The 14,119-nt window shown below is 35.3% G+C and overlaps 1 protein-coding gene and 1 pseudogene across 1 annotated transcript; one reads left to right on the top strand and one right to left on the bottom strand.

Annotated features, from left to right (window-relative positions):
* The first annotated feature begins 2,410 nt into the window (after window positions 1–2,410).
* Window positions 2,411–3,414, top strand: LOC128219626 (putative nuclease HARBI1; annotated as a pseudogene).
* A 4,525-nt stretch (window positions 3,415–7,939) lies between these two features.
* On the bottom strand, window positions 7,940–8,359 carry LOC128219291 (uncharacterized). Its single transcript, XM_052927102.1, has one exon. The coding sequence runs from the start codon at window positions 8,357–8,359 to the stop codon at window positions 7,940–7,942; it is 420 nt and encodes a 139-aa protein (XP_052783062.1).
* Window positions 8,360–14,119: the final 5,760 nt, after the last annotated feature.

Below are 14,119 nucleotides of genomic sequence, written 5' to 3'. Positions count from 1 at the left end.
AAGCTTTTAAAACAATATGAAAATATTTTTCCATTTGTTTTTACAGACTTAAATATGAATATGTTTATGAGTTTCCCAGTAAAAATGTTAGAGATAGCAGGAGATTGTATGTAAAAAGGTAATTGAATTTGGATAAATGTATAATATGAAGAAGGAAAAAAGAGTTGTGATAACTGGACTCAGACCTGGATCTTAGTAGAATTCTAAGTGGGAAAGTCTACGTATCCTTCCATCGATAAAGGTATTCTAATAAAAAATGACAGGGCATGAAAACTGTCGCAGGCTTCGTTGTGTACTGTGGGCAATTTGACTATGAAAATCTCGTTATCATGAATAATTAATGAGACAAAGTACCAGATGCTTAACGGTTGAAAAATAATTATTGCGATTGCCAGAGTTGAACTGGGTCCGCCTTCTCAGTACAATGTTATTTGGCAGGAGTCAAGACCACACAACCACGGAGGCTACTGACACTTTTAAGTTATTGAATAATAGTATACCTTGCATTAATGTGTCCCTTCTTTGTGTATGTAAAGTTGATCGGTCCGTATATCAATGTGTTTAAATAAAATTCCAGTGTTTATGACGTCAGCTGTCCATATCATATTTTTGGCCGGTCCGAACCTCTCCAAAAATATAATATGGACTGCTGACGTCATATAATTTGGACTGCTGACGTCATAAAACTGATGAGTGCTGCTTGCAATTTTCACAACAACATTTTTTTCGCAAGTAAACATTATTAAATTTGTTCAATAAAACACCCCAACGGCGCTTTAAAATTATTAAATGGTAAAAATGTGTTCGGTCTAATCTAAGAAATATACACCACTTCGGGCTAAGGCCTCGGTCCATATACACTTTCGGCGGCTGATTGGCCGGTCCTTTTAATATCATATGACCCTTACTGTAGTGGTGTGTAGTATTTCTTAATTTTTTGAGTGTAACATGCGAATTCATTGGAAGAAGAGTTGTCTCTCCTGCGGCATGCATATACAATTAAACGAGATTTTGTCAGTCATAACTTGAAAAATATCATTAAAACTCGTTAAATGCAGACTGACATGCAAACTTTGCGCATGCATTACAAAGAGGAGCTTGAAATATCATCCCTACCATTGTGAACTCGTTGAGTAAGACGCGTATTTATCCAAATGGAACGTTTTTTGTTGAGACATTTTTACTTTCACTTCGAATCACCCTCTCGCAATTTTGACCTTGACCGCGCACTCGGTTATGTCTTAAATGCATGAAGCGTTTTCATTGAACGGCTATCATTTAATGACGTAATTGGAAAAGCCTTCAAATGTTGTCCAAAGTGAAAGTAGAAATACCGCAACAAAAAACGTGCTACCGTTTAATTCGAAAGACACGAAACCAGCTTTTAAAAGATGTGATATAAATATATAAAAACAATAGTTTTTAATTCACTACGTAAAAAGAAAAAAAAATACCTTTCCCCAATCGCCAGCGTGTTGACCTCGATATATGTGATCCAGTGTTGGCGTATCTACTGTAGGCTAGGCATGATCATCTAAGGGTGCATTCGAAGCGTGTGTTCTGGACAGTGTTCCTAATGTTCTTAAGCACAGACCATCCGAATATACCGGAACAGGAAGTGTAATTCCAAGATGGCTGACTATGCAGTGTGTGCTGCAGTTATATTGCAAGAATTTGAAGAAGACGACGAGATTGAGCGAAAACGCGATCACTCTGCTTTATTGATGGCAGCAATCCTTCAAACAATTTAAGTAGGTGCATCATTAACAATTGTCAGTCTTGTATCATGAGTGCAGTCTTACGTCTAATGAATAAGCTGCATAAACATCATTTTATTTATTAAAAGTATAAGGCAAAAATCGATGTTTTTAGGATTTTAGGACGAAATCAATCGTTGAATAGATTAATAATTATAAACCCACTGATGATGTGGGGTTATGTTGCTTTGCTCATGTCCAAATGGTTTCCAGTCAATATCTTAATAACGGTTAAGCGCAGGATCCTCAAACTTAAAAGGGTGGTTGGGCATTATCAGTAGATGACCACTATTAATTTTGAGGTCACAAGGCCAAAAATCAAGGTCACTGCAGTTTTCAACTGTAAAATGGTTTCTGGGCCTAGGATCCTCTAACTTAGTAGGGAGGTTGGTCAGCGTCAGATATTGAGGTCATTAGGTCAAAAGTAAATGTCGCTGTAACCTTTAACATAAATGACTATTTGGCTGCTATGGGGCATACATGTTTAACAAAGAAATGGCGATGTGGCAGAGAATCGAGCACTTGCGTGTTTAAAACACTGCACTAACCGGACAGAACTTTTCTTATGATTATAAAAGAACAAATGTATTTTTTATTTAAAGTATTTTATTTATAGTCAGTCTTTGTTTGTTTATTGCAGTGCGGTTGAAAAAAAGTCTCGCATCCGAGGTTATGTAGAGGAAGTAGTCCCGCATTATACAGAAGAAGACTTCAGAAGAATGTTTCGAATGAAACCAGCTACATTTTATTTCTTGCTAGATTACATCAAGGACTTTCCTGAAGAACTACCTGCAGGACCAGGCAGAAGAGATCCAATAAGTATTCAAAAACAGCTTCTCATTACCCTGTGGTATGTTGGTGGAAAAGATAGTATATCAAGAATTGCTGATAGGTTTGGTGTTTCAGAATCAACTGTTGTTGCTTGCAGAGATAAAATTATGAAAGCTATACTGAAAATAAAAAACAGACTTATAACATGGCCAACTCAACAAGAATTGCAAAATGAAGAACAGGAATTTGCACGACGAAATGGTTTTCCGGGGATTGTTGGAGCAATTGATGGGACACATATTGAAATAAAAGCTCCGAAAAACAACCCACAATGTTATGTCAACAGAAAACATTTCCACTCCATACAGTTACAGTGTGTTTGTTTGCACAACAGATTGTTTAGCCATGTTTTTGTTGGATACCCAGGTAGCGTACATGACTCACGGGTATTGCAGAACTCTGACCTATGGGATATGGGTTTAGCGAAATGCTATTATGTCTTTCTGACTTTCATATTTTGGGTGATGCAGCTTATCCACTTCGGAAGTGGCTGTTAACTCCTTATCGAGACAATGGTCACTTGTCTCCATAACAGAAGAAGTACAATTATTACCATTCCAGCAACAGAATGGTCATTGAGAAATCTTTTGCCCTTCTCAAATCTAGATTCAGGCGGCTGCATATGATAGATACACACTCTGTTGCAAAAGCTTGTGAAATTAAAATGACTTGTTGCATTCTTCACAATTTGTGTATAATGGAAAATGACGTTTTTGATGATGATCTTGCTGATGAAGGTTGTAATGACAATAATGCAAACATTTGTCAAGAAGCAAATGCTGAAGGTGTTCTAAAAAGCGACCGTATTGCACAAAATCTTGTTTGAGTTTTTGATGCATTAGTGTTACTGTGCTTGTTGATATCAACATTGTGCACATGCGTGTAAATACCACATCTATATAGACGTCGGACACATTATTGAATTGTTTTCTTGCGCAAATGATCTATGGAGTAACAAATAGGGCAATACAACAATGAAAAGCTTGATTGTTGTTTGTTTTGTTTATATATACTTATTTCCAAAATTATAGGTGATGTCTCGGCAGTCAGTCCACCTAAATGGTGTTCCTGGTTCTCAAACCAGTACTTAATTTCTCCACTAGCAACCATCTGCTTCCTAGCTTGTACGAGTAATGTTAAATTATTTTGACATCAAATTACCATTTAGCCTTTCTTTTTCATTACACAGTTTCATTTTAAAATTTCATGTTGAAACAAGAAAGAATTAGTCACTGAACAGTGACGATCGCCCCCGAAGTAAAGCTTTGAAGCTGAGGAAGGGATATAATGTATATAAAGTCTGTTAATCTTTGACCACTAAAAGTGTGACATTGACCATGGAGCTAGGGGTCTGGGTCTTGCCAGATCGTCTTATGGTATTGAACTGGTATTTACCATTTATACCAAGTTATTTCAATATCCCTGCATGAATTACAGAGTTATGGACCGGGCTCGAAACAGACCCTGTTATTCTTTTACCTCTAATTGTGACCTTGACCTTGGGGTCTGGGTCTTACGAATTACACATTGTCTCAATATTGTCAACATTTATGCCAAGTTATTTAATATTGCTTTATGGATAAAAATGTTAAAGCCCGGACAAGGTGGAACGGATGCACGTACGCACACACGGACATACAGTGTGATTACTATATGCCACCCTCTGGATGTATGCCACCCTCTGGGTGCATAACAAATTATCTGTCGGAAACAAATAGTTGACGCCTACCTTCCACCGACATTCCCAAGTCTAAGTACAATTTCAAACCTGGTTAAATATTCCGTTCTTTAATGGTTAAGGGAAGACAGCACCCTCATTTAAACACAAATGACTTCAAAATAATAGATATTTTATCAACTTTATTTCCAAAACCAGAACATGTTTAAACAACAAAACTTCAACAACCAATACTAAAATGGTGTCCCTGCGAAAAGCCAGCTTTTTGGAAGAGTGTTCCCTGCTTCACTTGTGGTAACTCGATGCACAATCCCTTTTAAGTTGTGCAGTAGGGCAGATATGGAAATGTAGCTTTTCACAGGAGACAATAAAATATCACAAAAAGAATACCATATAAGCATTTTGATCAGAATGTTTTAACTGAAATAATAAAAAAGAGGCCACAGCCACTAAATAAAATATCACAAAAAGAATACCATATAAGCATTTTGATCAGAATGTTTTAACTGAAATAATAAAAAAGCGGCCACAGCCACTACAATCGCTCACCTGCTTTAAGAATGAATGGGAACGTAGGAGTTACGGGATATTAGACAGTCTCTAGATCTGACTCTACATGGCCGCCAAGGCCAAGATAATTCAGCATTTTAAGAATTAAAGATCCTAATTAAAAATGGCAACACATTTTACTTCATCTACTTGAGTTATAAAAGAATTATTCTCCTTGCGACATTGTCAATATGTGAAAATAGTTAGTACACTGATGCACATCATGTATTCAATATTTATAAAGTGTCACTGGACATAAGTACCATGAAATACATTCATATTTGGACACATATCTTGGAATGCTTGATTAGAATATATCATATCATAGAAGTGAGTTTTGCATCACAGTTCTAACATATATCAAATTCACAACCTTCAATGAATGCAGCATTCATTTTTCAATGAAACAGAAATAACATTGTCATCAGTTCAAGCAGATATTCCACCTGCGGGAACATAAACAGCTCCAAAATATTATCTGCATATAGCCACATTGATATGCAGCAAGTACTGACTAGTAAAAATTGACTAGAACATTTTGTAAAGAAAAAGTGCATATAATTTACATAGTTACTGGGAATGCAACAGCATATATTATTTCTGTATATAATTCTATACTCCCGTCTGATTCTATGTTCAAACAAACAAACAACAAACAAACAATATAAACTAGAAAACTCTTCAAACAAAACTAAATACCCAGGTAAAACTATGGCAAAAATCACAAATTCGGAATGTTATCTGCGTATACCTGAGTATTACCTAGGGATAACCCTAGTTAACCATGTCTAAATTTTCGAACTTAACCAATATCAACATTCTAATTACCCTCACTTAGGAACAAAAATCACCGAAACAAGTGACATAGTCAGCATGTACAATGATATAAAATTCCGAACAATAATGTGACACAACAAAATTAATCAGAAAAAAACGCCTTTTTCGTAACCAATGTAAATTTTGTTATATAGCACATATTTATGTTGCTTATTCTAATTATCCTTAGGCCTAAAAAAAAATTTGTTTGGTCAGGGTTACATCCTTTTCAAAAATAGGTAGGGTAGGTAGGCTTTTTTTTTTTTTTTTTTTTCTTTTTATTAGGCTTTATATAAGAATGTCATTTTCATCATTGGAGAATGGTGTTAAAGTTATCTTCTATATAAGCAATTAAGGTTTTAAACTAAATATTGAAAAGCCAGTTTTTCAATTTTTTTTCAAACTGACTATAAAAACGTTAGGGTATTTTTTTAGGCCTTACTTAGGGACAAAAAGCAATGAAACAAATGACATAATTAGCATGTACACTGATATAAAATTCTAACCAATAATCTGACACAACAATTCAGAACAAATCAAGTACGGTAACCAATGTAAATTTTGTTACATAGCACATATTTTATGTTGCTAATGTTAGCTAGTTTTGTCACAGTTACTTGCCTATAATTTAAAAAAAACTGCTTCCTGAAATCATTAAAGTATAAAATGGCAAACCTTTGGACTCATGATATTTAGTATTCTTTCAGATTTGTAAGTTGTTAGAAGTTGCCTTAAAAATATTTGTGTTAAATATAAAATGTTCTAAATAAAACTATTGGAGGAGCCAATTATGTAAGTATTGTGTTATAAGTTCTAGTAGGCCATGATAAATACATTCCTAGATTATCATCCCAGCCCACCCCCTCCTTTTTATGCTGTCCAGAGCTTTTTAGTGTGCACAGTGTATGTGTTGCACAAATACGACATAGTATCGTTTTACGTCCATGCCAAATAATATTTTGCGAGTCAATGGAAATTTGTATTGTGCGTTTTTAAATGTGTTGTGTATATATTGATAGCTTTTATTTTGAATATAAAAGGCTTGAATTTGTCAGGTCAAACTGAAATATATCTCTTGTTCATAAAAAGGACCCCAGAGCTGAAATCCTAGGAGTCTGTTTGTACTCTTTTGCTATTTTCAAGTCAAATTCCTACTTCTGGGTCAAGACTGGAACCCCTGTGTACAGATGTTTTAAAAACAAAATTCTCCCCCACAGATGAAATTCTATAAATTAATATATTATGGCTACAGCATTAACCCAGATCAGTTCGCACACAACCATGCTTACTGATCAGTTTACATTGGTAGCTGCTGAGACACTGGTCGAAGTAGCTAACAGTGTAGATCCTGATCAGCCAAAACAGTTAAGTGCCAGCTGATCTGGGTCTGCACTGGTATCAATGTCAAAACAATTTAGCACTGTAAGAGTTAAGAACAGTTTATGATGTGAAGACTCTATTCTTTGCTTGATTTCTTGTCTGCATATTGGGCATTTGTCCACTTTTGCTGCACACTGGTTACATGTCAAAAAATGACCACAGTCGGCAAATACAATGTTTCTTTGGTGCTCCATGCAAAGACCACATTCTGAAATATGAAAAATACAACACAAAATAATACATGTCACTGAAGATGAATTAACCCTTAAATGCTAAGATTTATAGGCCTTGGCAAGCATGAAATACGAACCCAGGACAATGTTATAGTAGGGTCTGTTTGCTTGGTAGAACCAGCTAGTACTGATGTAGAGCTTTGAATGCTGCTTGTGGAACTCAAACCCATGACCTCAGTGTTGAATGCTGGACACATTAACCAAAACCACTATCAGCAAGCACCATATTCTACGTACCATTATACACAAGGTCACTGCGAAAAATAATGTCGGATGTATTAGGATTAAATCAATTGATACACACATTAATAAGGCCAGAATTTACAAAAAAATGTGTTTCTTTGTAGTGCTCGTACCTAGTACCTACCAACTAAAATAGCAGGCAGCCCATACTTTGAAATTTTGTCACTCCATAGAAAACATACAAAACTCATGTCTGTTTTTTTGTGCTCACCCCCCCCCCCCCTTCTCAAAGATTAGGGTTGGAGCACTACAAACAAACACATTTTTATGACACTAAAGTTAAAAAATATCAGGAGAACACTCCAGATAAACATACATTCTTAGTTACGTGGGTCCCATTCTTTCCTTCCTAATGAATGGTGGCAAGATTGTTGCCTGCATTATTGTTTCTGTTACTAGATATAGCTTCTATCAGACTGTTCATTGTTTGCATGCGTTCAGTATGCATCTGTTCACGTCTTTCTCTTTCTTTTTTCTCTCTTTCTTTTTTTAAGGTAAGTCTTAAAGAGAGTAACCAGTTCACTAGCATTTGAACGGGAAGCCTTCTTCTTTGGAACTTCTGGAGTACTAGAAGATGAACTATCATCGTCTTTGTCAGTTTCATCGCTTGCAGATCCTTTTGAAACCGTAGTTGAATTAGAGGACAAAGTGCATTCAGGTTGAATAGTTGGATCCTTCGCAAACAGTTCATCTAATTGATCTTCGTATTCAAATGTTTTCCTACAGCTACCTGACTTTTTGTTACTATCCTTCGTGTTCTTGTACGCTCTCATCAGCGACTTCCATCTTCCACATTTTTGTTCGCTACCGAACCCATATCCCATGTCTTGAAACTTACTGCCTATGGTATCCCACATAGTTTTCTTCTTCATTTTCCCACTATTAACGAGGCTAACATACCCCTTGTAACAATCAATAAGCAGTAAAGTTTGAGAGTCAGTCCAATTAGTACCTTTTTCAACCATAAGGTTTACAGCACTGTTGCCTGTGATGGCGTCTTGGGAGTCAGAACAACCGGCAGTACCACCTTCTATGCAAGAACGACAAGGATGTTGGTTAAATTCCTCCATATTTTGGAAATAATTAGAACAATCTGAACATTTGAAAAATGTTTTGCTGTGTTCGTCCGGAACGAACAGCGACATCTTTGACTGTGCTGAAATGAAAAAAGGGAGTACATTAAAAATGATGCAGAGCTGATCAGCGCAATAAATATGGGGCACCATTTCACTACGGTATTTATTGCATTTTTTTATTTCACCTTAAAGCTGCACTCTCACAGATATACCGTTTTTACACCTTTTTTTATTTTTTATCTTCGAAAGAGCAATTTTTGCGTAAATATTTGCAAACAAATAATAACAGTTTGTTGGCAAAAGAACAGATCGCAGATTTTCATAATTCCATTCAAACATTAATGTTTTATGGCTTACTAACGGTTTAAGAAAAATGCATAAAACATCAATTTCTGAACTGAAATATAAAAATCTGCAATCTCATTTTTTGTGCAGTCTTTTATAACTGGTTCCATGGATTTTCGCAAATATTGGCTCGTTCCAAGACAAAAAATAAAAAAAAGTTGTCCAAATGTTCAATCTGTGAGAGTGCAGCTCTAACTGGCAAGTATTTGAATAGTGCATTAAATGGTCAAATTCAGCCCCCCCCCCCCCCCCACCACCACCCACCACACTGAAACACCAAAAAAGGCTGTCTGGCTGATCTGGAGGGGGCTGTTCTGTGAATCCTAGGCTAATAAGGCATTGGGGACTTCTAGAATGGCTATAACTTGCAAACGCATGTCACACATTAGTTACGTTATGGCTGACGCAAGTCACGGCTCTGCGTGGGAAATTGTATGCATATATTTCTTTCCGCCGGCTTTCATTTACTAAATAAGAAAAGATGTTCTCCAAAATAATATACCTCTTTTAGAACATGTGTGGTTATTTGCAGCAGCAAATGTGGCAAAAAACGTGCCACAGACACATTGGTAAAAACAATTGTCAGCCATCTTTGTTCCAAGCACACCACCTTTCTCGGCTGCACAGAGAGTACCTGTTCTGAACTGTGCGCCGCTATGTTCGTAAGTTGTTCCACTTGTTCGGAACATCCATTACAGCGTTACGAATACACCCTAGATGCTTGCATCTAATCCGGGTCAATACCGTCCAATCAGATAAATAGACTGGTTCACCGATCTTCTAAGATTATTGTACACATTCGTGATTTGTTCTTTTATGTAAAAGTATTTTAATAAAAAAAGAAGTTTGCTCAACGACTTGGCATTAATGACATTTTTTTTCTTTTTAAAGTGGTATTTAAAAAAAATCTCTGGTTTTAATTTGCCTTATATTTTAAAGCTTCACATATTAGTAGATTACTAATCTTAATACTCTATTGCAAACTCGAACAGGAACCAGTCTAGTGACGAACTGCTACGGAATTAACCGAGAGCTGACGGTATAAAACGGCGCATGCGCGATCAACACGCCGCATGCGCAAGCCCATTGCACCAGGGAATTAATATATGCGCTGGTGCTGATGCACCCGCGCAACAAGACGAATCTTCACAAGCGTTGCTAGGGTAAGCGTCTGTATTGATCTAGATAATCGACTTATTGACCACGGTAAACAAACGCATCTTTTAATAACTCTTCGGTATTTGTGACGTGTTCGGATATGTGCCCTCAACCAGTATCCATAAAATGCAGTTAACAACTAGAAATGTGTCCATAGGACACGGATGCCCCCACTTCGATTTTTTTGTCACAGAAAATAAGCCATAATGATTATTCAGGATAATCTGCACATATAGGATAAGTTGAGTTGAGTTGGGTTTTACGGCATCGCAAGACTGTATAGGTTATATGGCGCCATTCAGGCATGAAAAAACTTGTTGGATCCACATTGGACACATACTTTTCAAGAATTAGATTGGAAACATATATTTTTGAAGTATTTTTGGCAAAAAAGGGCCGTAACTCCTAAATGACTAAAGCGATTTCCATGACTATCGAACTTGATCAAGATATTATGGTCACAAACATGTGTTTAAAGTTTGGTGAGGATTGGACAAACAGTTTTCAAGAATTAGATTGGAAACATATATTTTTGAAGTATTTTTGGCAAAAAAGGGCCGTAACTCCTAAATGACTAAAGCGATTTTCATGACTATCGAACTTGATCAAGATATTATGGTCACAAACATGTGTTTAAAGTTTGGTGAGGATTGGACAAACGGTTTTCAAGAATTAGATCGGAAACAATCTTCGGGACGTACGTACGTACAGACAGACAGACAGACGTACGTACGGACAAGGGCAACCCTATATGCCGCCACTTTGTGGGGGCATAAAAACTGAATCCCTTTTAGTCAGTTAAGTCAACTTTACATTTCAATATGCTTTCACTGATATCAAGCCTGGATCCATCTAGTAATTCAATACCCATAAATGTATGTTGAAAACATGCAGTTAGCCAAAACTGAACCCCTTATAGTTAGTTACGTCAACTGATCATTTCAATGTGCGTTCATTGCCTTGCCTACAGTAGAGATGCCAAAACTGGATACAACATATATAGTTATTGTGTACCATAAACTCCATTTGACCAAAACTGAATCCTTTTAATCAACTGTCTGATGTAATATGACCATACATTTGTCAAGTAATAAAAACCGGATCCCATATAGTACGTATTTTATTAAACTGGATCTCTTTTAGTCAACTCTTCGTTTTATTATAGTAATCATAAGTCATCACGGCATCAAGATATACCAAAACTGCATCCCATACAGTTATGTTATACTCATAGAAAGCTTTAAACCATTAGGTAGCAAATAAGTAATTTTACGACATTATCTACTTTTGAATCCCCACTATCATTTAATAATGTGAAAACGTTTCCCATATAACCTCTATCATCTTTTTATTGTTAGCGATCAAAATCCTTTCGTACATGGCACATCGTAATGGAAACTGCTCGTGGTGACGGAGCACTTTCAAAGCTGACTGGAGGATGTCCACCCATGTTGTCATATTAGACGTCCAAGTTGAAATCCCTTTATATAGTTATAATACTTTAAATTGGGAAATGATGTGTGCTCCTGAAACAGAAATGGTCGCAGTAAACAGTTTCATGGTTTACTTTACGGTAATATCTTATGGCTGTATACAGTAATGTAATTGTTGGTACAGTTTATACACCACCTGAAGGTTCAAAGTACAGTTCTATCGATATTTTTGATAAATTAGAACGCGATATTGTCGATATTTATACAGAATTTGATAATGCATACTTTGCTATAATGGGCGATTTAAATGCTCATACTAAAGAACTAATAGATTTTGTGAAAATTGATTCTTATATTGCATCTCAAAACTTAGATGTTACTACTAGGAATATGTTCTCCATTGCCAATTTATTGGATCTAGGATTTTCAGTTGAAAGGTGTTCACGTGATACTCATGCTCCAAATAAATATGGTTATCGTTTGATAGATCTATGTAAGTCTGCTAACCTATACATAGCTAATGGAAGGTTAGGCAAAGATATTGATATTGATCAGTGTACATGTATAAGCAGTACTCTTATAGATTATGTTTGGTTATCGCCGGAATATTTCCCAGAATTGTACATTTTGAGGTGCAGGAACATGATCCATTGTTTTCTGATGTTCACTCGATCTTGTGTAGAATTTAGTATTAATATGTCATTATATTTAAGTTCTGACTATGTTAAAAATGTTGTTGATTCCACTGATGATGTTGTTAAAAGACCAATATGGGATAATAATGCAAAACATCAATTTGCAAGTCACATTGATGAGTTTAAGATCACTGCTTTGGCAGATGAAATAGATAGCTTAGGTATTAGTAAACAGTATCCTGTTGATGTGGTTAATAATTTGACGAATAGTGATTCTAATATTTTAACTAATGCTGCTGGTAAATCTCAATTGTTGTTAGAAAAGAAAATTGTTAATAAAACACCTGTTCGTAAACGCTTTAAGAAAGAATGATATGATAATGATTGTAGAGATGCTAAAGCTAATTATATAAAAAGTAAAAATAAGTACAGATTTAATAGAACAAATGAAAGTGTTGCTTCCTTAGTTAACAATAGTAAGTCTTATAAGAAATTAACGAATAAGAAAATGAATACTTTCAAAGGGGGTGTAAATAAAAAGTTAAAAAATCTTCGTTATTCTGATCCCAAAGCCATTTGGGGATTATTAGATAAATATTGTGATGAAAAGAAAAAAAAACCTTGTCTAGCATTTCTAAAGATGCATTTTATGAACACTTTGTCAAGTTTAATCGAACTTCGTCAACCAATGATGCAGATATGTATTCAGAAATTGATTTTGATTCAATCTCGGGCAATAATGAGGAATTAAATATGGTATCTAGTATTGATGAATTTAGAAAAGCGGTACACAGCTTGAAAAACAATAAATGACCTTCTTCATTTGATAATATTTCAAACGAATACCTTAAGTATAATGGAAGTGAGTCTTTCTTATTACTTGTATGCACACTATTTAATATCATTTAATTGATTCTAGAGTATTTCCAGAGGTTTGGAGTAGAGGCATCATTTTCCCAATTTATAAATACAAGAGTAGCATCAATGACCCGGATAATTATAGAGGCATTACAATTTAACTTGTATGGGGAAATTATTTACGACTGTCCTAAATAACAGATTAAACTCTTTCCTGGTTAACCACAATTTGCTCTGTGAGGAGCAAGCAGGTTTCAGAAAAAATTATAGTACCATTGATCATGTTTTTTCTTTGAAAATCTTGATTTTTTATTTAAAGAAAGGTAGAACTTTACTGTGCCTTTAATGATTACAAGAAAGCATTTGATAGTGTTAATAGAATAGCTTTGTGGCATAAACTCTTAGAAAATAATATAGATGGTAAATGTATTAAGATAATTATTAGTATGTATGATATTGCTAAGTCATGTGTTAAAGTTGGTAATTCATTATCAGAGTTTTTTAGTAGTCAAGCTGGTGTTAGGCAAGGTGAGAACCTTTCCCCGATACTATTTTCTCTGTTTCTTAATGATTTGACTCAGTCTATGTCAAGTAGGTTTGAAGGGCTTGAAACCTTTTCTAAAAGTACCTTTGAATGTTTAAGTGATAATGATGTAGATGTTTACCTACGTCTTTATATATTACTTTATGCTGATGACACAGTTATTCTCGCCGAATCTCACGCCGACTTGCAAGCGGCATTGAATGCCATGCTATAATATTGTGATATGTGGGATTTAAAAGTTAATCCTAGTAAAACTAAAGTTATTGTTTTTTGTAAGTCTAAAAGAACATTACTGAGAGGACAGGATTTCTACTATGATGGCGCTAAAGTAGATATTGTCGATGAGTTTGTGTATCTTGGTGTTATGTTTAGCTACAATGGTAGATTTACTAAAACTAAAAAGCGTTTGGTAGATCAAGCTCGTAAAGCAATGTTTGCACTTATAAAGAAATCTCGTAAACTTAACTTAGCTTACTCTTTACAATTGTATTTGTTTAATTCAATGATTGTACCAATATTATGATATGGTTCAGAGGTATGGGCTATGGAGGATCTTAAGATATTAGACCAATTTCAAATAAAA

This window comes from Mya arenaria, chromosome 15 (assembly GCF_026914265.1).
Source record: "Mya arenaria isolate MELC-2E11 chromosome 15, ASM2691426v1".
Lineage (NCBI taxonomy): Eukaryota > Metazoa > Mollusca > Bivalvia > Myida > Myidae > Mya > Mya arenaria.
Note: the sequence above shows the minus strand (reverse complement) of the source record. Positions and strands in the feature narration are given on the sequence as shown.

Coding starts and splice junctions, on each gene's coding strand:
- LOC128219291 (XM_052927102.1), bottom strand. CDS start 8,359: ATGAAGAAGAAAACTATGTGGGATACCATAGGCAGTAAGTTTCAAGAC.